The 22,836-nt window shown below is 60.9% G+C and overlaps 3 protein-coding genes across 19 annotated transcripts in view; 2 read left to right on the plus strand and 1 right to left on the minus strand.

The window, feature by feature from the left end:
• The window catches only part of PLEKHG5 (pleckstrin homology and RhoGEF domain containing G5), a 52,212-nt gene extending 39,921 nt beyond the window's left edge, over positions 1-12,291 (plus strand). For 4 of the 6 annotated variants that reach the window (XM_010813381.4, XM_024976760.2, XM_024976762.2 and 1 more), the window contains 20 exons: positions 1,185-1,314; positions 2,715-2,817; positions 3,196-3,256; positions 3,601-3,692; positions 4,112-4,248; positions 4,552-4,697; positions 5,266-5,481; positions 5,559-5,747; positions 6,063-6,158; positions 6,866-6,916; positions 7,274-7,423; positions 7,788-7,898; positions 8,046-8,195; positions 8,303-8,440; positions 8,603-8,722; positions 9,676-9,808; positions 9,938-10,053; positions 10,145-10,332; positions 10,766-11,536; positions 11,773-12,291. In XM_010813381.4, the coding sequence (XP_010811683.1) occupies positions 1,185-1,314; positions 2,715-2,817; positions 3,196-3,256; positions 3,601-3,692; positions 4,112-4,248; positions 4,552-4,697; positions 5,266-5,481; positions 5,559-5,747; positions 6,063-6,158; positions 6,866-6,916; positions 7,274-7,423; positions 7,788-7,898; positions 8,046-8,195; positions 8,303-8,440; positions 8,603-8,722; positions 9,676-9,808; positions 9,938-10,053; positions 10,145-10,332; positions 10,766-11,536; positions 11,773-11,782 (3,108 nt within the window). In that variant the 3' untranslated portion in view covers positions 11,783-12,291. Of the gene's footprint in view, positions 1-1,184; positions 1,315-2,714; positions 2,818-3,195; positions 3,257-3,600; positions 3,693-4,111; positions 4,249-4,551; positions 4,698-5,265; positions 5,482-5,558; positions 5,748-6,062; positions 6,159-6,865; positions 6,917-7,273; positions 7,424-7,787; positions 7,899-8,045; positions 8,196-8,302; positions 8,441-8,602; positions 8,723-9,675; positions 9,809-9,937; positions 10,054-10,144; positions 10,333-10,765 lie in introns of all 6 variants that reach the window. The other 2 variants (XM_010813382.4, XM_024976759.2) reach the window with 1 other exon arrangement.
• A 102-nt stretch (positions 12,292-12,393) lies between these two features.
• Positions 12,394-17,322, plus strand: TNFRSF25 (TNF receptor superfamily member 25). Of its 7 annotated transcripts, NM_001144077.1 has the most exons (10): positions 13,003-13,058; positions 13,510-13,627; positions 13,820-13,954; positions 14,343-14,510; positions 14,599-14,677; positions 15,405-15,460; positions 15,559-15,666; positions 15,872-15,909; positions 16,366-16,546; positions 16,730-17,322. In NM_001144077.1, the coding sequence occupies exons 1-10, from the start codon at positions 13,008-13,010 to the stop codon at positions 17,050-17,052; spliced, it is 1,257 nt and encodes a 418-aa protein (NP_001137549.1). In that variant the 5' UTR covers positions 13,003-13,007; the 3' UTR covers positions 17,053-17,322. The 7 variants fall into 7 exon arrangements, with proteins under 7 accessions (XP_005217205.1, XP_010811678.1, XP_005217206.1 ...); XM_005217148.5 differs by having other exon boundaries at positions 12,394-13,627; positions 15,547-15,666; XM_010813376.4 differs by having other exon boundaries at positions 12,394-13,627; positions 15,547-15,666; positions 16,483-16,546.
• Positions 17,323-17,522: 200 nt separating this feature from the next.
• The window catches only part of ESPN (espin), a 34,165-nt gene continuing 28,851 nt past the window's right edge, over positions 17,523-22,836 (minus strand). For 3 of the 6 annotated variants that reach the window (XM_024976766.2, XM_024976765.2, XM_024976764.2), the window contains 3 exons: positions 19,661-19,740; positions 19,557-19,568; positions 17,523-18,410 (listed from right to left, as the gene is read on the minus strand). In XM_024976766.2, coding sequence (XP_024832534.1) covers positions 18,263-18,410; positions 19,557-19,568; positions 19,661-19,740 — 240 coding nt within the window. In that variant the 3' untranslated portion in view covers positions 17,523-18,262. Of the gene's footprint in view, positions 18,411-19,556; positions 19,569-19,660; positions 19,741-20,172; positions 22,388-22,836 lie in introns of those variants that run through there. The other 3 variants (XM_059875737.1, XM_059875736.1, XM_059875735.1) reach the window with 1 other exon arrangement.

Here is a 22,836-nt window from a genome sequence, read left to right on the forward strand (position 1 = left end):
ACATTATTTAGACACTTGTGGAAATGCCAAGGGAGACTAAAGTTGGACAAAGTATCATCACTGAGTTTCCGCGAGTGTGACACACATAGAGCTGTGTGCAGTTTTGCACGAGAACATCTGTGCTCCCAGGTGGTGTCGATTTCCTCACCAGGGGAGGGGTGTCATGAGCAGTGTGGCGAATGTGAATGACTGGCGGAGCTAGAATGGTGTGAAGATGTCATTGTACTATTCTTACCACTTTCTGAAGGTTTGAATTATTTTAAAACAAAAAGTTGAGGGAAAAGAAAATAAAGGGTAATGGGAGGAGAGAACAGGAACTGGTGGTTATGGATGCCTGGTTTTACAGAGTTTAGTTATAAGTGGAGGGGGAGCTGGAGCTGGAGAATCAGGTTGGTTTGCCCATGGGAATGATCTGGTGAGAGGTGGGTCTCGGTGGAAGGCTGGTCTGGGATTGGGGCAGGGTGAAGCCTCCACAGCCCAGGATGGGTGGGTGGCTGTGGTGGTTGGGGCTCACTGAGTGCCTTCTGGTGGCTTCTGTTTCCCTGGAAAAGTAGGCAGTGGGTCAGTGGGGCGTGAGTTTGGGATGCTTAGGGGATGGAGGAGATAGGAAGGTCATCCATGGGGGTGGGGATGAGAGCAGACTGGAGCGAATGGGTAAATCTGAGGTCACGTCACTAAGCAACGGCCCATGGGTCCCACGTAGGCACCCAGATGCCAGCATCATTCCCTGACTCCTCCATAAGCCCCTCCATACCTTGACTTAGAAATCCAGGGTGGTCAGCTGTTCGGGGGCTGCACAGGTCATAGAATTGAGGGCAGAGGCCCTGGGCACGGAGGACGGGGAGGCATTCTGTTTGACGACACTGAGTTGGGCAAACTGACGGGCAGCCCCAGCCTCACTTTTGGGGGCCCTTTCTGCCTGTGTTCCAGAAGAGGCCCTGGGAGCACCTGCTTCGTGGTTACTTACTCTGCACTGTGTTTCTTGTGGGCAGGGCTTTGCTTTCTCTGCATCCCCCAGAATGGACACCTTGTAGGTGCTTGGGAAACACTTGATGGATAAATTAATAAGTACGGGCCCCTGTGGAACGTGGATGTTTGGACATGAAGAGCAGCCCCTGTAGGGCCAGGGGCCCCGTGTACCACAGGGGCCTGGGTCCACCCTGCCCCCATCCTTTCCCACACAGGTATGCCACCACGCCGACTGCCAGCAGCTACACCACCGGGGCCCCCTCAACCTCTGTGAGGCCTGTGACAGCAAGTTCCACAGCGCCATGCATTATGATGGGCACGTCCGCTTCGACCTGCCCCCCCAAGGTGAGCACGGGGAGGGACCAGTCCCTAGAGCCCTTGCCTGGGGGCACAGGGTCCTGGTAACTGTAGGCATCATGACAAGGCCGTGAGAAAGGACACAAGTCAACTGTGAACAATGAAACCCAAATCTGCTGCCCCTTTTGTTCCACAAATGTTTTTCTTTTTTTAACATTTATTTTGTATTGAGGTATAACTGATTAACAGGGATTCCCAGGTGGAGACAGACACAGATTCAATTCCTGGGTCAGGAAGATCCCCTGGAGGAGGCCATGGCAACCCACTTCAGTATTCTTGCCTGGAGAATCCCATGGACAGAGGAGCCTGGCAGGCTACAGTCCATGGGGTTGCAAAGAGTCGGACATGACTGAAGCAACTTAGCATGCATGCATAGCCCATTAACAATGTTGGGATAGTTTCAGATGAAGAGGGAAGGGACTCAGTCATACATATACATGTATCCATTCTCCCCCAAACCCTCCTCCCTTCCAGGCTGCTACATAACACTGAGCAGAGTTCCATGTGCTATATAGTAGATCCTTGTTGGTTATGCATTTTAAATACAGCCATGTGTACATGTCCACCCCAAACTCCCTAACTATCCCTTCCTGCCATCCTCCGCCCTGCCAGTTTTTTAATAAGAGGAAAAGTTGGGGACCGGCCCTGCTCGAGGGCCAGCCTGTCTTCTCTAGGGGCCGGGTCCTTCTCAATGGACCTGCCTCTGCCCCTGCCCAGGCCAGCGTGGAGAAAGCCCTTCTGTCTTCTCCTCCAGGCAGGGGATTTCTGGGCAGATCCTCTAGCCAGGCAGCCAGCGGGCAGAGGCAGTGGGAGGTGGGATGGGCAGGTCAGAAGGAACTTGCAGCAGGAAACAAGAAACCCCTCCTGCTGAACAGGCACCTGGCCCAGTCCCACTGCCAGCTGACTGTACTGAGGTGGCTTTGTCTCCTTCCCCAGCTGGTCAGAGGGACAAAAGGACTGTTCCCCAGGGCCCCCTGGGACTTTGGGTGTGGTCACAGTGGTGACCTGCAAGAAAGGGGAGGGGAGAGGGGGACACCTGCAAGAAAGAGCCATGGACTTTGTTCCCTCCCTGCAACAGTCCTAGAGGCAGCGCTTCTTTATGCCTATTTCATAGATGGGTAAACTGAGGTGGATTTGTACTGGGCGCAGGGCATCACCCAGGATGTCATTCCAGGGCCCTTGCATCTTTTTGAGTCTGGGGATGGGTAAATGATAAGCAGTGACTGACCCCCTCCTCACAGAACTGAGGGGCCCTGGCTTGTTAGGGAGGCAGGGTCCCAGGGTCCATAGATGGCTTTGGTTCCTCTGGAGACTGCCATGTTGGAAGACTAAGGAAGGGACCAGGGACAGGGAGACAGGCACAACCCCGCTCCCGCTCTACTCCACAGGCTCTGTCCTGGCTCGGAACGTGTCCACCCGGTCATGCCCCCCGCGCACCAGCCCTGCTGTGGACTTGGAGGAGGAGGAGGAGAGTTGTATGGATGGCAAGGGGTAGGTGAGGGGTTGGTGGGCGGAGAAGACACCTGGGAGCTCCCAAGGCTGGGTGTCAGGTCACAGATCTAGGGACCAGAGACCCCTCCTAGCCCCTGCTGCCACCCAGATTCCTGGAGGGTGAGCCTCTAGGACTTCTGGGGGCAGACTTCCACCTGTCTAGGGACCCTGGGTATGACTCCTGGATTGGCCACAGGGGGGCGCACAGCTCCTTGTGAGCCACTCCCCACCTCCACCCCTGCTTGCCTGAGCCAACCTGAGTTACCTGGCCACCTACAGTCAGAGAGGGGTGGGTCACCAACTGGGGCCTACCCACATCCCACCCTGATGAGAGCCCACCCACGCCTCCAACCTCTGCCCTGACTGGCTTCCTTGCAGGGACCGAAAGAGCACAGGCCTGAAACTCTCCAAGAAGAAAGCCAGGAGAAGACATACAGATGTAAGAAGCCCCCAGGCTGGCAGAGCAGGCCCCTCCCCACCAGCCTCTGCCCCTCCTGGGCCCTTTCCATTCCCGAGGCTGGGCCTCTCTGCTCTGAATTCCAAGAACCCGGGGATGGGGCGTGGAGTGAGCATGTCTCTCTGTCACTGCCCAGCCCTGCAGCCCAGCCCTGCCCACCTTAGCCCAGGTGGGGGATGCTCCAGGAGCTCCTGCCTCTGGCAGGAGGGCTGCCGGGGCCCTCCCTGGGATAGAAAAGGACAGGGAGATCCCTGTGCTCACTAGGACCCTGGGGTGGGGAAGGGAGGGCCCTAGGGGTGCAGACGCTGAGATGCATGTCCGCTCAGGACCCAAGCAAGGAGTGTTTCACCCTGAAATTTGACCTGAACGTGGACATTGAGACGGAGATTGTACCAGCCATGAAAAAGAAGTCTCTGGGGTAGGGCTTGATGGGGCTGAGGGGAGAAGGGAGCTGGGGGCAGTTGTGGCCTCAGCAGGTATGACTGTGTGTCTGTGTCGTGGCCCGTAGACAAGTGTGTCCTCCCTCATGGGCACCCCACTCATGTGCAGTGAGGGCCTGGGAGCCGTGCTTGAGTGGACGTGACCCACCCCTGGGGCATGGACTGGCATGTGACAGGGTCTGCCCTGGTGTGTCAACACAAACGTGTGAGGGCGAGGGCATTGTGTATACACGTGTGAACCTCCTATTCATGTGTGCATGTATGAACCTGGGTGTGATCCCCCTGGGGTCTCCCTTTTCTTTTGGGGGGATGGGGTGGGGGTTCATGTGATGTCTCTGGGCAGGGTGAGGGGTTCATATGATGGCCCCCAACACACACACCTCCTGTCCTGGGGCAGGGAGGTGCTGCTGCCAGTATTTGAAAGGAAGGGCATTGCACTGGGCAAAGTGGACATCTATCTGGACCAGTCCAACACGCCCCTGTCCCTCACCTTTGAGGCCTACAGGTTTGGGGGACACTACCTGCGGGTCAAAGGTGAGCAGGGGAGCTGGGGCGCAACTGGGTCCTCTGGGGAGGGTGTTGTTTCCCAGCTCAGGTTCCCGTTGGCCATGGTCTTGAGCAGGCTCATTACCATACAGGTGTCTCTGCTGGGCGGCAGTGCTGGGTGCTGGCAGGGGGGGGCTTTGGGGGAGGGTAACCAGGGTGCTGGCAGGTGGGGCTTTGAGGGAGGGCAGCCAGGCCTTGGTTTGGCTCCTCCAGGGAGAGAGAGGACCGGGGTCTCGTCCTCCACTGGCCTGGGTTTTGAGGACCTCTACTTGTCCCCACATGCCTCCCCAGCCAAGCCAGGGGACGAGGGGAAGGTGGAGCAGGGGGTGAAGGACTCCAAGTCCCTGAGTCTGCCGATCCTGCGGCAAGCCGGGGCTGGGCCCCCGGCCCAAGAGCGAGTGGACCTCCAGAGCCGCCGGGAGAGCCTGGATATCCTGGTGAGGAGGGGCTGTGTCAGGGCTAGGGGTGGGGAGGGGCCAGAGGGGAGGTCACCTGGGCCCCTTGCTGCTCCTGCTGGGGGCTTTCCTACTCCTTCTGTGAAATGGGGCTGGCTCCGGGCGTACCGGGTGGATCTAACCCACTGCAGGGGGATGGGCCTGGGAATTCTGAGTGTTCGTGCACGAGGAGTCTGAGCATGTGTGTCCAAGCAGACACTGGGTGGGGAGCGAAGCTGTATGTCACTGGCTGTGTCCGTGAGCGTTCATCAGGGATCCACTTGGACGTGGGCTTCTCAGTGCACCCGAGTGTGTGTGACTCTGTGTTCTCCCACGTGCTTTATGCTCCTGGTTGGGGTTGGCGGTGGGGGGAGGCGTGGCCCAGGGGCGCCTCTCTGGACCTTCCAGCCCCCAGGGCATGTTTAGGTCTCAGGAGAGGTGGCCTCACAGGGTGGGGGAATGCAGAGACCCTCCTGCATCCCAGGCAGGTTTGAGGTCCTGGAAATGCGTGATGGGGTGGGGCCATGGCGGTCAGAGTGGACCCGCCTCTTGACTGTTGCTCCCTGGCCAGGCCCCTGGTCGCCGACGCAAGAACATGTCAGAGTTCCTAGGGGAGGCAAGCATCCCTGGGCAGGAGCCCCCCACACCCTCCAGCTGCTCTCTGCCCAGCAGTAGCAGCAGTGGCAGCAGCAGCAGCAGCAGTGGCAGTGACAGCTGGAAGAACCGGGCGGCCAGTCGCTTCAGCGGCTTCTTCAGCTCAGGCCCCAGCACCAGCACCTATGGCCGGGTATGTGGGCCCGGGTGCCCTGGGGCAGGGCGGCTGGCTGACCCCTGACCCCTGACCCTGACCACGTCTCCTCTCAGGAGATAGACAAGATGGAGCAGCTGGAGGGCAAGCTGCACGCCTATGGCCTCTTCGGGCTGCCCAGGCTGCCCCGGAGGCTGCGCTTTGACCATGACTCCTGGGAGGAAGAAGGTGACGAAGAGGAGGATGAGGATGACGCCGGACTTCGGCTGGAGGACAGCTGGCGGGAGCTCATTGATGGGCACGAGGTGGGTGCCGCCCGCCTGCCCCACAGCTCCCCCCTTCTCAGGGAAAGGGGGGCATTATCGCCCCTGCCCCACTCCATGGGGCCCTTCCTAGGGTGGCAGGATGGTCCATGGACAGCCCTGCCAGGCTGCTGTCATCATTAACCAGCTTTGGAGGAACTCAGGCAAGGTGAAAGTGTGGTGTACCACTTGGCTGGCCCAGAACTTGGGGGGCCTCTGTGTCTCAAATGGGAAAAAAGGTTGCGTGCAGGACCACTCCACCTGCTCCCCTGATCTGGCCACCCTGGGGCTCCTGGAGACACCCTGCCCTCCCCACAGAAGCTGACCCGGCGGCAGTGCCACCAGCAGGAGGCGGTCTGGGAGCTCCTGCACACGGAGGCCTCATACATTAAGAAGCTGCGGGTGATCACCAACGTGAGTGTGGGGCCCAGAGCCACCCTGCCTCCCTGCCCACCCCCACCCCCACCGTGGCCTCCTCTGGGTGTCCCTGAGCAGAGTTTGGACCTTTGCAGAAGGAGCAGGTGCCAAGCAACAAAGTGGGAGGAGAGTAGGGGCAGGCCACACCCCAGAGTGGAGGTGATTCCCCTGGGCCCCTGGGAATTGGGAGGGGGCTTGGGGCAAGTCTGCTGGCTTGAGCTGAGTAACACAGACCTCATCCTTTTACTCATCCACTCAACAGCTGTTTCCAAACACCTGCTGTATGCCAGGTGTCCAGCAGCCCACACCCTAGATGTGGAGACAGGATGGGTAGGCATTGGGAGTGGGGGGAGCGGTATAGGGACTTTGATCTGGGGAAGCATCTGTCCTGGGCTTGTGGGCTCAAAGAAGGCACCCTCTGGGCAGAAACCAGAGAGAGCCAGGGCAGAGCTGGAGGAGAGAGTTCCAGATGTGGCCGCCAGGGCAGTGTGCCAGAGCGGCCCTCCAGGTGGGGCCTGGGTAGGGGGACCCCCAGCTGGGCCATGGAACTGGGTCTTTTCTCAAAGGGTGAACCCTTTCTGTCTCAGGCTGCCTCCGGCCTCCAGGATGGGGAAGGGGCGAAGGGAGCCTTAGAGTCTGGGTGGGGCATCGGGACAGGGAGCCCCCCACCCCGACTCCAGACGCAGTGCTCCTTGCCCCCACAGCTGTTCCTGTGCTGCCTCCTGAACCTGCAAGAGTCGGGACTGCTGTGTGAGGTGCCGCGCGGGGCCGGGGCGGGGGCGGTCCCAGGAAGTAACGGGGAGTGGGGAGGGGCTAAAGCCAGTGAGGGGCGGGACAGGGGCGGGGCTGACTGGTGGAGTGGGTAAGGGACCGGGCCTGGCATCTAATTGTGGACGTGGGATGATGCTGAAGAAAGCTCCGGGCGGGGCTAATGGGTAGAGTGAGAGGCGGGGAAGAGGATGGGCAGGGGTGGGGCCTGGCCCCTAACGGGATGGACCCCCCTAACGGCATGGGATGGTGCTGAAGAAGGCTGGGGTCGGGGCTGACAGGGCGGGAGAGAGATGGGTTGGGGTGGGGCCGAGCGCACCTCCACCACCAATCCCGCCCCCCAGGTGGAGGCGGACCGCCTGTTCAGCAACATCCCTGAGATCGCGCGGCTGCACCGTGGGCTGTGGGGCAGCGTGATGGCGCCGGTGCTGGAGAAGGCGCGGCGCACGCGGGCGCTTCTGCAGCCCGGGGATTTCCTCAAAGGCTTTAAGATGGTACGGATCAGATCGGACACACTCAGGGACACAGAGGCAGGGCTGGGGCGCCAATCCCGTCTGCCCAACACCCCAGCGCCCTCCCAACTGGTGGCCCGAATGACCCCTGGTGGTCAAGAGGCGTAGAATTCAGAGTCGGTCGCAGTGGTGTGAAACTCCACCTGACCGTGTGCCCTTGCTACCACCTGGCCGAGGCCGATCGCTTTCGCTGAGGCTCCGTTTGTTTCCTCGTGTGGAAAACGGGGATAATAAGCTTGCCCCCTGGTGGTCGGGGAGAGGCAATAAGGGAGGAGCGAGCGCGGGGCCCCCTCCCGCGGTGCGGGCGCGCGGTAACCGGTGCTGTGCCTGTTCCGCCCCGCGCCAGTTCGGCTCCCTCTTCAAGCCCTACGTCCGATACTGCATGGAGGAGGAGGGCTGCATGGAGTACATGCGCGGCCTGCTGCGCGACAATGACCTCTTCCGAACTTACATCACGGTGAGGGCGGGTGGGGCTCGCCGGGGGGCCAGGGCACTGCGCAATGGGCTCCCTCGGGCGGCAGGTGCCGGAGGGCATGGCGGTGGGCGCGGCCTGGGGGCCCGGGGCGGGGCCCACCCTGAGTCCCGCTCCGCCTCCCCGCTGCAGTGGGCCGAGAAGCACCAGCAGTGCCAGCGGCTCAAGCTGAGCGACATGCTGGCCAAGCCCCATCAGCGACTCACCAAGTACCCGCTGCTGCTCAAGTCGGTGCTAAGAAAGACCGACGAACCGCGCGCCAAGGAGGCCGTTGTCACTATGGTAACTGGGTCGCGGGCAGGGTAACTGGGTGGCGGGCAGGGTCCCTCCCTCTGGCTGGCGGCCCCTCCTGACCCGGTCCTTGAGCTGCCCTGGCCCGCCCGCCCTAGATCGGCTCGGTGGAGCGCTTCATCCACCACGTGAACGCGTGCATGCGGCAGCGCCAGGAGCGGCAGCGGCTGGCGGCCGTGGTGAGTCGCATCGACGCCTACGAGGTGGTGGAGGGCAGCAACGACGAGGTGGACAAGGTGGGTGCCTCCGTCTGTGTGGGGGTCCTTGGCCCTTCTGGGGGCGGGGAAGGGCCACACTGGCAGATGGGAGCTATACTGGGAATCTCATCTGAGGTCTCCCAGCTGAGATGAGGGGTCAGACCTTGACCTCTCTTGCCCCCCCCCAACCCCACCCCCCAGCTCCTGAAGGAATTTCTACATCTGGACCTGACAGCTCCCATCCCTGGTGCCTCCCCTGAGGAGACACGTCAGCTGCTGCTGGAAGGGAGCCTGAGGATGAAGGAGGGGAAGGACAGCAAGGTGACTCCAGGAACCTCTCCACACTCAGGGCCCTTGCCTCCTCCTTACCCTGTGGGGTTTGAACCACCCCTTCCTCGGGACCTCCCGGGCCCTAGTCAGTGATTCTTAGCTGCTCTGTCCCTTGGGTGGCAATTCAAAACTAGTGCCTTTATGTGAGGAATGACTGTTTTTTTTTTTCTTGTTTTAAAATTATTTGTAATTGAAGGATAATCGCTTAACAATATTGTGTTGAGGGATGACTTTCTGCCTGCAGTTTACTTTTTACAAATACAGCAGCTGGATCCCGGCCATCAGGTGCCATTCTAGCCCACCTGTCAATGCCACAGTGTGTTCCTGTTGGGAGGGAGGGGCCCATTCTGTGAGCAGGCTGGGAATAGCCTAGAGTCTTGCTACAAAGCTATGAATTTTTCAAGCACTGTGTAACCCAGAGTCTGCAAATCATGATTTTTTAAAAAATTTATTTATATTTGGCTGCACTGGGTCTTCGTTGCTGCATGAGAGCTTTCTCTAGTTGCAGCGAGCCAGGATGACTCTCTAGTTTTGGTGCACAGGCTTCTCTTTGTGGTGGCTTCTCTTAGTTGCAGAGCACGGGCCCTAGTCGAACAAGCTTAGTTGCTCTGTGGCATGTGGGATCTTCCCCGACCAGGGATTGTACCAGTGTCCTCTGCATTGTAAGACGGATTCTTAATCAAGGAAGTCCTGCCAATCATGATTTTAAAACCACCTTCCTTTCCCTCTTTAATGTAAACTTTTAACTGGCATAAGTCACAAGTAAGTAGCTGGATGAGAGAAAGTCATCTTGTTCTTCATTTGAATGTTACTCTCAGTTCAGTGGGGGTGGAAGGAGACAGGTACTTGACACCAGTGCTCCCAGGGGAAGGTGCCTGCCTTGGCCCTGACCTCTGGCCTCTCCTGCTCTTCCTGCATTACCCTCCACCCCCCGCCATCTCCAGATGGACGTGTACTGCTTTCTCTTCACTGACCTGCTCTTGGTGACCAAGCCAGTGAAGAAGGCTGAGAGGACCAAGGTCATCAGGCCACCGCTGCTGGTGGACAAGATCGTGTGCCGGGAGCTTCGGGACCCAGGTGAGTTGGCCGGCTCCCAGCTCCTGGGTGGGACCTATGATGGGGGCGAGGGGTGCTGTGATGGGCAGGACCTACAGTGGGCTGGGGTCTTGGTCCCAGCTAGCACTGATTCGAGCCCTTCCTAACCAGGCTCCTTCCTCCTCATCTACCTGAACGAGTTCCACAGTGCTGTGGGGGCCTACACATTCCAGGCCAGTGGCCAGGCTTTGTGCCGTGGCTGGGTGGATGCCATCTACAATGCCCAGGTGAGAGCAGAGTGGTGGGCAGCCTGGCAGGGCAGCCTGGTGGGGTCTGCTGCTCACCAGCTGTGGGGCCCCTGTGCATGCCCATCTCCAGAACCAGCTGCAGCAGCTGCGTGTGCAGGAGCACCCAGGCGACCAGCAGCACCTGCAGAGCCTGGAAGAGGAGGAGGATGAGCGGGAGGAGGAGGAGGAGGAGGAGGAAGGTGGGGGGAGTAGCACTTCGGCTGCCAGCTCCCCTACCATTCTGCGCAAAAGCAGCCACAGCCTTGACTCCCAGCACTGGTACGTTTGCCCAGGAGCACCCAGCAAGCTGGAGCAGAGCAGGTGCTCTGCCCCAGGACTCCTGACCCCAAGGCGACCAACACTGAGTGGGACCCCTTTCCCTGTGCATGGCTTTATGATATGAACCCAGTGGGCATGGGGAGGGGGGCTCTGCCCCCCACTAGCGGGGATGGCAAATGGATTTCAACTTGAGTGCCCACTCTGATCTATTAGTGGTAGCTGCCCAGAGCTGAGCTGAAGATTCTTAGACTATATCTGACAGCAGATACTGTGGTGATGACAGACGCCATTCCTGATACCTGTGTTTCGGGCTCACGTGCTGCCTGCTTGCAGTCTTTGAGCCTCAGACTCAGGAGGGCAGAGGCTCTCAACTTCTGTGTCCAGCCGTCTAGGCTTCCTTTAGCTGGACTGACTCCCCTCTCGGCCCCCACAGTGCCTCGGATGGCTCTACGGAAACCCTGGCCATGGTGGTGGTAGAGCCTGGGGAGTTGCTGTCCTCTCCTGAATTCAGGGGCGACCCCTTCAGCTCCCAGTCAGACGAGACCTCTCTCAGCACCACCGCCTCATCTGTCACTCCTACCAGCGAGCTTCTGCCCCTGGGCCCTGTGGATGGCCGCTCCTGCTCCATGGACTCCGCCTACGGCACCCTTTCCCCCACATCTCTGCAAGACTTTATGGCCCCAGCCCCCACGGTGGAGTCAGCACCCCGGCCCCCAGAGTTACCACCAGCCCCGTCACCCCCACCCTCGCCCCGCCTTCGCCGCCGCACTCCTGTCCAGCTGCTGCCCTGCCTGCCCCACCTGCTTAAGTCCAAATCCGAGGCCAGCATCCTCCAGCTGCTGTCAGGGGCCACTACCCGCAGAGTGCCCCCAGCCCCGAGCCGCAGCCTGTCGGAAGTCTGCTTGGCTGCTACTGTCCCTGGCACAAGGACTCGGGGCTCCTGTCAGGAAGCTGGGCCCAGCTGGTATTGCCAGGGGGCACCTGGCCCTGGCCACCAGCTGGCAGAGCTAGAGGGTAGAGCCCACTGCCCAGGTGGGGAGCCCGAAGGACCCACTAGGAGGAGCAGAGAGCTGTCCTCGGGGGCCTCGACCAGGGTCCAGCCTGAGCCTCCCCCGGGGATCTCGGCCCAGCACAGGAAGCTGACGCTGGCCCAGCTCTACCGAATCAGGACTACCCTGCTGCTTAACTCCACCCTCACTGCCTCGTGAGTGGCCTGGCCTGGGGTGGAGGACAGGTGGCCCAGTGTGCTGGGGGCATTGTCATGGCTGGGAACAGATGGCACTTGGGCACAGGGATGGGAGAGGGAGCCTGGGACCTGCCCCAGCATCTGGCGAGGATGTGCACAGTGGGCAGCGGTGAAGAAGCCTGAGAGGGTGGCCAGAGCCCCTCCGAATACCGTCAGCCAAGGAAGAACTGTCTCTCCCCTCCTCTCCACTGCAGGGAGGTCTGAGCAGAGGGAGGCCCCCAAGGGTGCCACTGACCAAGGGACAGCAGACAACATGCCTCCTGGGGTGTGCCAGCCCCTGCTCCAGCTGCTGCCTTAATGTGCACACGGGCCTGAGTGCCCAGCCGGACACCACCACCGCCCCCAAGGGCCCAATTTGCACTTTGCCAGACTGGATGGAAGTGGAGGAGGGCTCAGCAGAGGCCCAGGCTGCAGGACCCCCCGACAGTCACCACTGTCACTAACCTGCCTGTTTCCCCACCCCCCAACCCCCAGCCTAGGCAGAGTCCTTTGCCCAATGCTCTCTGAATTCAGGACCTCCAGTCCTCTGGGCTGGACTCCAGGGCTGGGGTCCCAGGCAGCCCTTCCCTCCTCCACCATCTGGCGCCAAATGGGACGACGGTTCCCCTGCCTTTAGCCCCCTCCCCCTCTTCCTAGTCCTTGGGATGGGCTCTGTGTAAAGTTGCATATTTATTGAGCTTTTGATTCTTTTATAAAGACTTGTATATACTTCACTGGAAAGAGTCGTTTGCTTTTGGAATGCCCCCTTTCTGGACTCAGGTACACTCAGTGCTCCTCTGGGCTCCTGTCCCCTCCATCTGTGGTGGGCCACCGCTGGGCAAGACTGGGAGCACAAGGGACTTCGTGGGGGCAGAAATCGCCTGACCAGTACTCCCAAGGTCAGCCCTGTCCCCCGCCACAGCCATGAAGTCCACCACTAGGGCCCCCCACCAGGTGCCCTCCCCACATGGGGCCCTGGAGGGCCCTACCCCAAGCCACCCCTCTGAGCTGGCACCAGGGTGGGCCACGGGCTCAGGCTACTGAGCAGGCCCCCTTGGACTGCCTTCCAGGGCAGGGTCATGCCCTGTGTGGGGAGGGTGGGCCTCCCACCTGGGTTCTTCTGGCCCAAGCCCTCATGGCTGAGGGTGCCTCTGAGACCCGGAGAGGAGAGATTGCCTCTCTAGGAAGAGGTAGTCTCTGGGTTGAGCTAGAACCCAGGCTTGGGACCCGGATGCGGCCCCTCGTTATGGGCACGTTGCCCACCAGGTGCCTCAGGTGAGCTCAGGTGAGGGCTGGGGGCTCCTTTCCCGGCAGCCCCGCCCTAGCCCCCACCCCCGAGGCGGGCTCTTCAGGCGGGGCGGTCCTGAGGGCGCCGCGCTGGGCCCCACCCGCTGCGGGCGGAGCGGGGGAAGCCCGGTCTGGTCGAGGGCCCAGCGTGGCGCCCAGGGCCATGGAGCCGCGCCCGCGGCCCGGGACCTCTGCGGCGGCGGCGGCGGCGGTGGTGAGTAGGGTCGCAGGGGCATGACCTCGAGCCGTGCCGGGGCCTGCCTGGGAAGGGGACGCGGGGGGGAGGGGAGAGCGGGTCGGCAGAGGAAGGGGACAGAGGATGGGAGGGTAGGGGAATGCATGCCTCTGGCTTCTGGGGACCCCGGCAGAGAAAAATCAGGGTCCCCCACCTTACCGCAAGCACGGGTCGGGGTGGGGCTGCCTGGTTCCTGCCCGGTGGAGGGCAACATGCGGGGCTGGCAGGAAGCCTGTAATCTGCTCCTCCCAAGCCCCATCTGTACCCAGGGGAAGGAAGTCAGTCTCACCCCCCACCCATGGGCACCTCCTCTGCTCAAGAACCTGGGAAATGGGCTGCTCTGAGGGCAAGCGCTAGGGTGGGAGAGACCGGGCAGAGAGAGGCCCCCGCCTGGGCAGCCAGGCTGGGAGTCAGCAGCCCCTGTCCCCAGGCCCTCCTCTTCCTGCTGCTGCTGGGTGCCCGGGCCAGCACCCCCAGCCCCCGGTGTGACTGCGGCCACAGCTTCCCAAAGCGGAGTGGTCTGGGCTGCTGCAAGGGCTGTCCAGCAGGTGAGGGGCTGAAGGGGTGGGAGGGACATGGGAGGAAGTGAGGGCTGACCACAGACAGGTGAGGGTTAGGTGGGGCTGGGGAGTGGAAGTAGGCAGGCTAGGAATGAAGGGAGGGGAGGCTGAAAGTGGAGCCAGAGATGGGGGGAGGGGCAGGTGGAAGCCCCCTTTGACTGACCGCACTGGGTTCCACAGGGCACTACCTGAAGGCCCCCTGCACAAAGCCTTGTGGCGCGGCCACCTGCCTCCCCTGTCCGCAGGGCACCTTTCTGGCCCGGGAAAACCACTACGAAACCCGCTGTGCCCGCTGCCAGGCCTGTGATGAGCTGGGTGAGGGGCTGCCTAGTGCTGGGGGTGGGGGGTGCTTGAGGACTCGTCTGGCCAGGGTCTTTCTGAAGGAAGCGGCTGGCTCAAGCCCAGCCTTTGGGTAGGAAGCCCCTGTGCCCACCCCATGCCACCACATGCCACGCCATGCTGAGGCCTCCACCCTGGTCCTGCCTCAGGATGTCTTTCTGCCCTCTCATCCTGTGACCTTCCTGTCTCTGTGCCCCAGCCTCTGGTCTGTGATGATCTCCACACTTCTCTCACTTTGGGGGCAGTCCTGTCTCTGGTCTCTGCATCTCCATTCTCCAGGGGACCTGTCCCACCTCTCTATGGGGGTCTCTGGCTCTGACAGCCTCTGCTCTCCCTGGTCTCCCCAATCCCCTGTTCCCACCAGCCCCCCAGATGGCCCTGAGGAACTGCTCAGCAGTGGCAGACACCCACTGTGGCTGCAGGCCAGGCTGGTTCATGGACTGCATGGTCAGCCAGTGCCGGCATGGTTCCCCCTTTCGCTGCCGCCCATGCACAGACTGTGGGGCCCTGCACCGGCACACGCAGACACCTTGTGAGTACCCTCATTCTGGGCTCCCACACCCCACCCCATCCCACCTCCTCCTCTCCCATCCTGACCCACAGCATCTCCTGGACCATAGGTTCTAGCAGAGACACCCACTGTGGGACCTGCCTGCCTGGCTTCTATGAATATGACAAGAGCTGCGTGTCCTGTCCCACGTAACTTCCTGGCTGCCCGGGGCCGGGGGAAGGGAGGCTGGGAGCAGAGTGGGGGTCGAGGGGCAGGGAAGAGGGAACTCAGTTCTATGGTAGATGGGCCCCACTTCAGACAAACTTTGAATGGTAAAGAGAAATCTGAATTTACCTTACGTCAGATAAGTAAGGGGGCATGTCTCTATTTTATGTCATACTTTCCTCTAGTAGTCCTTCCGGCCCTATATTAAGGATAGGATGTGTCACTTAGAGAGTCACGTTAATGTAGTTTCAAAACTTGGCCTGAGGCTCAAGATCTGCCCCTGGTTCCTTGAGGCATCTTGAGCAAGTTATTTCAATCTGTTGGCTCCCCATCTGAACAGGGGGGTGTTAGTAGGCTCCCCCAGGGCTATGGTTAAGGGGAGATTAGTCACTCATTTGCTCACCAAGTTTCTTGAGTATCTACTATTTCCAGACACTGTTCCAGGTACTAGGGAAACAGCAGGGAACAAAACAGGCAAATCCCAGAGTTGACATTTTAGTGCCCCTCTGTCTAGTCTAGATGCTCAGTAAGTGGTATTTGTTGCTATTGTATGAACACTGGTGACATTTCAGCAGTACTTTGGGAACATTCTTGGGTAGAGGGAGACTCTCAGGAGGGTAGGGCCTCCAGGGTGGAGAAGATGTTGGGTGGTCATGAGCAGTCTTCCTGGTGTGTACCTCACCCTCCACACATTTCCCCCTCCCCTTGCAGGAGCACCCTTGGGAGCTGTCCTGAGCCCTGCGTGGCTGTCTGTGGCTGGAGGCAGAGTATGTGGTGAACTGGAAATGCCAGTGGGAGAGCTGGGATGGGCCACAGGGAGGCCGGGGGATGGCTACCACCCGCCACCCACCAGCTGCTCTTTCAGTGTTCTGGGTGCAGATGCTCGTGGCAGGCCTGGTGGTCCCACTCCTGCTTGGTGCTACCCTGACCTACACATACCACCGCTGCCATCCTTGCAAGGCCATAGGTCCTGGTAAGTGCACGTATGAACACACACACACTCTGAGAGGCCTGGGGTCAGGATGGGTAGCCCACAGCCCATTGGGCCTGGCTTTGGTGGGTAAACTGAGGCAGAGAGTGATGGGAGTGGGGTACAGAGGAACCCAAGAAGGAGCTGGGCTAGCACCCAGGTTCAAGTGCCTTGCCTGATTGTTCATTAGACTCTCTGTGTCTCTCAGCAGATGACACTGGTGTGGAGGTCTGGACCCCCCTACAGGTGAGATTCTCAGTAGCTAGTATTCTGGGAGGAGCCGTGAGCAAGTCTCCTGGAGCTGAGAGGTTGGGCCTTATTATAACTCAGATCCCAGGCACTGAAGAGACCTAACAAACACATATGCCAAGTTATCAGTGAATGAAGGCATCTCTGAGAAGCTCTGAGCCTACAGGGTCCAGATAGGTAAACAGGAGTGCTCAGTTCAGTAGGATGAACAGGAGGCCTATGCCAGGGTTGGGGGAATAAGGAGAGGGCAGCAGGGGCAGGGCATTCCGGACAGAGGACAGGGCTCCTCTCCTGGGTCACAGTGAAGAGGGTACAGTTGCACAGAGGAGGTGGAATGGGAGATGTGTCTACTGACTGAGTCGGGGTGCCCACTCCTGCTGAGAGACCCCGGCACGGGCAAGAGCCTTGCTAAGCAAGCAAGGCTGAGCCGGGGGGGTCTCTCTTGGCTTCCAGACCACCCATCTCTCACCCCCGGACAGCGGCCCTGCCCTTCTGGTGACACCCAGCAGCAGTGAGAAGGTGTGCCCTGTCCATTTGGTAGGCCACAGCTGTACTTCTGGCTCTCCCCAGACCCAGGAGGCACCCTGCCTGGAGGCCACATGGTCCTGGGACCAGCTGCCCAGCAGAGCTCCTGGTAAGGGATTTCAGTGACCTGAGAGATTGACCCCTTCTCCTGAATCTGGGGTGATAAGCTGTGATTTCCTGTGGACACTTGCCCACATCCCCTAATGGGCCAGGTGGACCTTCCTGCCCTGTTTGGCCCCTGTCCCTTGCCCCTACCAGCACCCTCCATTGACTTTCTCTGGCCTGCCCGCAGGCCTGCCGCCCCCGCCCTCGCCAGCGCCCCCTGCAGGCTCGGCGGCCGCCACGCTCCAGCCTGGCCCGCAGCTCTACGATGTGATGGACGCCGTGCCCGCGCGGCGTTGGAAGGAGTTCATGCGCACGCTAGGGTTGCGCGAGGCGGAGATCGAGGCGGTGGAGGTGGAGGTCGGCCGCTTCCGCGACCAGCAGTACGAGATGCTCAAGCGCTGGCGCCAGCAGCAGCACGCGGGCTTGGGCGCCGTCTACGCGGCCCTGGAGCGCATGGGGCTGGACGGCTGCGCAGAGGACCTGCGGAGCCGCCTACAGCGCGGCCCGTGACGCCGGGGTCCACCCACCACTTCGGGGCTCTTGGTGGCCCTTGCAGAAGCCCTAAGTACGGTTACTTAATGCGTGTAGACATTTAATGTCACTTATTAAGCCCCTGGCACGGCTCTGCGTAGCAGCGCCAGCCAGCCTCACACTTGAGCGCCCCCAGGGGTCCAGTTAAGGCGAGGCAGCGCCAACGAGGATCAGGCGGGCGTCGAGGCTGCTCAGCTGTTTCTCGGCTTGTATTTGGTTGAGGCCTCGGTATTAAATCTATGAAGAAAAGCTACAGCTTGGTGTTTCCGCGGGGCTAGGGGTGTTAAATGGCCCAGACTTGGTTTCCGAAGGGCCAGAAGTCTTGCCATTCATGGCGAAGGCCAGTGTGACCCTCATCCCAAGCCTCCCCCTCCCGCTCAGCCGTTGGCCCAGTTACCCCGAGGAGAGGAAGTCGCGGTGTCGGCGAGTGAGAGTGAGCATGGGCCCCGGGCGGCTGAGAGAGCTTTAATGGGGGTGCGAGATAGCGGGGATCGGGGAGGCAGCAGTTGGGAGACACAGCTTTAGGGTCCCTCGTCCTCTGCTCACTCCACCAGGGCAGTGAAAGGGTCCGGGGAGGTGCGGGGCCTGGCTGGGGACGGCGCGCAGACTTGAGGGTGGTGGGGCGCCCGGAGCGGCAACTCCGTTCCTACGACGGGCAGTTTGCAGTTTTCACCGTTTCTGGTAAACATGACTGAGAGGAAACCCTCGGCGGGGATGGGAAATGCGGCCGGGGCTGGGCCGGGCGTCGATCTGGGTCAGGAAGGGAGGAAAACCCCTTCCCCGAGCGCTGGGCCTGCCTCCGCCCAGGATGCGCCAGCGACGTGGGTTCCGGGGTGCGGGGGAGGGGGCGGCAGCCGGGCCCGCGCCCCGCAGGAAAACAAAGTCATCACCCACGGAGCTCGGGAAGAGCTCTGCACACTTTGACATTCAACGAACATGCAAATATATGTAAGTAGGCATGCAAATAAGCAGCATCTTTTTTTGCGTCAACAGCTTGGGCACTTTTTCTGGGCGGCGGCGGCAGCGGCCGCGCTCCAGCGTCGCCCAGGACTGGGGATGCGGAGGCGGGGTCGGGGTCAAGGAAGGGTTTCAGCGCGGGAGGGGAGGGTGGCGCGGCTCCCAGCCGTTCCGCCTGGGCCCGGCAGGCCGGGGCGGGTCTGGGGGCACCCCCGAGCTCGCGAGGCTGCGTCTAGTACTTAGCGATGTCCCCCTTCTTCAAAATGATCTGTCGCTGCCAGGGCGCCAGCTTGCTCTCGTCGTAGCCCAGCGTCCGCAGCTTCTCCGACTGCTCTTTCTCCCGCTGCATCTCCTCTTGCTTCTGTCTCTCCTCCTGTTTCCTAGGCATGGCGTGGGGGCAGAAGCCCGGGCAAAGGTGAGAGGGTGGGCCAGGCCCCGCGCGGGGTCAGCGGTGGCAAGGAGTGGGTTACTAAGGGCAGGGGCTGGGTTGCTGAGGACAGAGGCACTCGTTTCATGGGTTGTAGGGGCAGAAGGGGATTGGGGACAGGGGTTGGGTTAGGAGGCATGTGGGTGGGATTGCTGGGGACAGAGGGGCTTGACTAGGGGCAGACTGGGGTCACCGCGGGGGGATGTTGAATACATAGGAGTTGGGTGAGTGAGACTGTGGCTGGGTTATTGCTGACCGGGTGTTTCTAGAAAGTGCTGAGACACAGTGTGGCAGAGGATGAGGAGGGGGTGGTGTGGGGGAAGGGCATGAAATTATTGGGGCTAGGACCTGAGTTCCTGGGACTGGGGTAGGGCTGCTGGGCAGAAGGACCACATTTTTGGGAGACAGGTGCTGGGTAACTGGGAACAGGTTATTAGAACATGGCTAGATCTGCACTGGTGATGAGGCTAAGCTTCATCAGCATCTTTGTTCCCGTTAAGACTAAGCACGTGTGGCTGTTGAGCATTTGAAATGCTGGGACTGAGATGCAATGTGGGCTCTAAATGTTCATTCCATCTTCCAGACTTAGTTTTTAAAAAGAGTGTAAGACATCTCAATTTTTATAATTACTATCACTGGGTTACATAAAATATACTATTAAGTTCACTCATATCTTTATTTTTTTCACTGTGGCTGCTAGAAAATTTGTGGCTCAAATGATACCTCTATCACACAGCACTTGGCTAGATGACTAGGGGTAAAAACTAAAGAATTAAGGGACATACATTTTGTTAAAAATTTGAGGGACAGATTCTCTAGGTTATTGATACCGAGGCTGGGTTAACTGCAGGGCAGAGAGGCTAGGTTAATGGGAGAGGGCTGGGTAATTGGGGGTACAGGTTATTACAGGATAAGAGCTAGACTTTGGGGGGCAGTGGATACGTTACTAGTGTCTGGTAGCATTATTGGGAGCAAAGATGCTGTGCAAACAGGGTTGAGTGACAAGGGGAAATGCTCACGATGGTCCTAGATGAAGAGGCCAAAGGACTGGGACTGGGTGGGGGGAAGGGACACAGGTTGGGCCCAGCCCCACACTCACCGCTTCTGCTCCCTGGAAGAAAAAAGAGATAGTGTTGGTTGGTACCACTACCTCAGGGACACAATCAAGACACCTTGCTGAACCCCAAGTCTACCCGAGCTCACCTCTCATCTTCTAGCTTCTTCCGCAGGATGTCCCGCCTCCAGGCAGGCATGCTGGCCAGCCAGGCCTCCTCCTGCTCCTCCTGCAACACAGCATAGCATGGGCTGGGAGATGGGGGCCAGCACCCCCACCCAGGGAACCTTTTTGAGTCAGGGACAACGAGTTGCAGGAAGAGACCTTTCTGTAGGGCAAATGGATGAAGACTCAGGCCCCAGTGTCCTAGAGAGGGCGCCAGAGAGTCAAGAGCTGAGTGCAGAAGTAGAAGAGCCTCAGAGGAGATTCCCCACAGGGTTGGATGGATAGATGGCTCCAGGCCCATGACCCAGAATCTCTGGGCAGACTCATACTTGGGCCCCCATAGTTCCTGCCAGCTCAGAGAGGCTCAGACTGGTCCCTGGTGCCACTGAGAAGGAGCTTCTGGCCCATGCCTATCCTATTCTGAAAGGCGGGAGACACCAGCTCAACAATTGTGCGGCTGCAGTGACACCATGCGGGGAGGATCCACACAGGCAGCTTACAGCAAAGACTTTTATTACTTGCATGTTACAGAGGAGAAAGAGTCTGGACACATCAAATGAAAACTGCACATGTGGCTCCCCTGACCTCAGCCAAAGAGGTCGCTCTGAACTCCAGTGAAAAATGAAAGCCACAGGGCCCCAAGGGGGACCCACAGTCCCCCACTCACAGGGGCTGCTGTTTCCACCTGGCTCCACACGGAGCCAGGCATTGCTGCAGAGCCAAAGGGGGACACCAGGTTGACCCTGTGCTCTGCCCTGCCGATTCCTGCCAACACCCCACAATCGGCCACTAAAGGCTGAGACAGCCTGGTCCTGGACACTCTGGCTTTTCCAAGGCCATTCGTCCTGTCCTGGTTTCTTCCTGCCCTTCTGGAGGGGATTAGACAAGCATCCAGGCCCAGGTTAAGACACTTGAGGGTAAATTCCGGATCCTCTGGCTCAGATATCAAAGAGTTCTGCCTCCTTCTCCTTCCAGAAGGAGAAGCTCCGGTCGATGTACCGGCAGATGTCCTCATTGCTGAACTCGCCCATCTCAGACACCAGCTCCAGAGGGTCTTCGGAACTAGGAGGGACCGACGTCGGGGGAGGCGCGGGCGGGGGTGAAGGCGGGGGCAGCCGCGCAGGGGTAGGCGCCTCGGGCTGCCCCTCTGGCCAGTTCCCTGCCTGAGCTGTACTGGCCTCTTCCATTAGTTCCCTCTCATCCTTATCTGTCCCTTCCTTTTGCTCCTTCTCTGTCTCTTCTCCCCGAGCCGGTTCAGCCTCCGGGCTGTCTTCGAAGAACTGTCGTCTGAGGTCCTCGAAGCCGTCGCTCCAGCTGCGCCGGCCGGCCTCCACCTCCTCGATCACCACGCGGTGGAAGAGACGGATGAGTTCCCACGGGTGGCTGCCCAGCCGGTCGAACATCTCGTAGCACAGCAGGTGGCGGAACTTGCGCTCCTCGCGGCTCAGGCCCATTTCGAGCAGCTGGAAGTAGCCGAGCATGAAGAGGTCCAGCGTGAGGCTGTCGTAGCGCCGGGGCGCGCCGCCGTCGAGGGGCGGCAAGAAGTGCTCTGGCCAGTACAAGCCGTGCGCCAGGGCCCGGCCGGGGGGCTGGCGGGCCGGCACCTGCCTCAGCAGGCTCCGCCAGTGGCCCAGCAGCTTGCCCACCACCTGCCGCTGCTTCAGCAGGCGCAGCAGCCGCTCGTCCGGGCCATCGCCTGCCGGCGGCCAGGAGACAGCAGCGGCCTCTGGGCCGGGGTCGGCGCCGGCGCCCGCAGCCACCACGCGCGGCAGGAGTCTGCGCAGGCGCACCTGGGCGTGGTGCCCGGGGCCGCGGAAGGTCGACTTGCGCCAGTGCTCTAGGAAGAGGTAGACAATGCGCTCCTTGCGCATGTCAATGTAGTCCTGGACGCCGCGCAGCTCGGTGGAGGACGGCGGCCTGCGCGCCAGCTGCTCGGGCCCTGGCAGCGCCGCCTGGCGGCCCGGCGCCACGGGCGCATCCAGGCCGCCCACGTACTCGCCAGCGGCCGGCAGGCCGTTGGTGGTGGCGGCGACGGCGGCGCTCGGCTCGCTGGGGCTGGCCACCGCGTAGTCCTCCTCGAGGATGGGCTCGCGGTCCGGCGCGCTGGCAGGCAGCGAGAGCTTCCGGCGCGGGCCTCGCGGGGGCTCCGAGCCCAGGGCGCGTCGCTCGTACATGGTGCGGAGGTGCCGCACGGAGACGCCGCACTCGAGGATCTCGCGCGCCACGGCCTCGCGGCACCAGCTGAGCGAATGCGAGCGGCCCAGGCAGAGCGGGCCTGGCCGCCAGGGGGCGTCAATCAGCGGCGGCAGCGGCTGGCCCGTGTCGGCAGCCAGGAGCTCGGCCGGGTGTGCTGGCCGTCCGCCCAGCGCGGCCAGCAGCGAGGCCATGCTCTTGAGCAGCACGGAGATCTTGCTGCACCAGGCGGGCAGGCTGGCGGCGCGGCCGTGCATGCGGCGTGGGTCGACGGTGAAGCGCGGCGCCGACAGGGCGGCCGAGATGGGCAGCAGTTGCTCCAGCTCCAGCTCCAGCTGCTCCAGGCGCGCCTCCAGCTTCTGCGCCTTGTGCAGCACCTGCAGGTTCTCAATTTGCTGCTCGATGCGAAGGATGTCGGCCTCGGTCATGAGTTCCCCGAAGGGCCCGAGGATGGCGTTGTGCTCGCGGGAGTACCTCCAGCCCTCGCGGGGGTAGCAGCAGGAGCTGGTGGCCGTCAGCTAAGGCGGGGAAGACAAGAGAGGGGAGGGGGGCGCGTCTCCCTCCGGCCCGGCTCCCGCGACGGTCGCCGGGGGGCGCTATTTGCATGTCCTGGGTGGTGTAATGGCTCCGCGGGGCTGCGTTTGCAGGGGCGGGCCGCGCCTGGCCGGCGGAAGATTACGCTGGGACGAAGCTTCGGCCCAGGCCGCCGCTCCAGGCGCTGGGCAGTGTCCGCTTTGGTCGCTGGCAGAGACACACAGCCGGGCGTTGGGCGCTGTTGCAGAGGCAGGGCCGGCGGATGGGGTCTCCACACCTGGTTTGGTCGCTCATTACACCACCGAAGGAACATGCAAAAGGCGTTGAAGCTGCGACAGACGGCAGTCCTCTCCCTCCCCATCCAAGGTCTGCGATTTGAGGCCAGATCCCAGCGAGGCCGCTCCTCACTCCAGACAGATGACCCCCCCTAATC

This window comes from Bos taurus, chromosome 16, assembly GCF_002263795.3.
Source record: "Bos taurus isolate L1 Dominette 01449 registration number 42190680 breed Hereford chromosome 16, ARS-UCD2.0, whole genome shotgun sequence".
Taxonomy (NCBI): Eukaryota; Metazoa; Chordata; class Mammalia; order Artiodactyla; family Bovidae; genus Bos; species Bos taurus.

Bases quoted from the DNA above. Each gene is read 5' to 3' on its own strand.
- TNFRSF25 (XM_005217148.5), top strand. From the start codon at position 13,378: ATGGGCACCTCCTCTGCTCAAGAACCTGGGAAATGGGCTGCTCTGAGG. The intron at 14,511-14,598 runs GTGAGTACCCTC...CCTGGACCATAG, and splicing joins CCGGCACACGCAGACACCTT to GTTCTAGCAGAGACACCCAC. The intron at 14,678-15,404 runs GTAACTTCCTGG...CTCCCCTTGCAG, and splicing joins AGCTGCGTGTCCTGTCCCAC to GAGCACCCTTGGGAGCTGTC.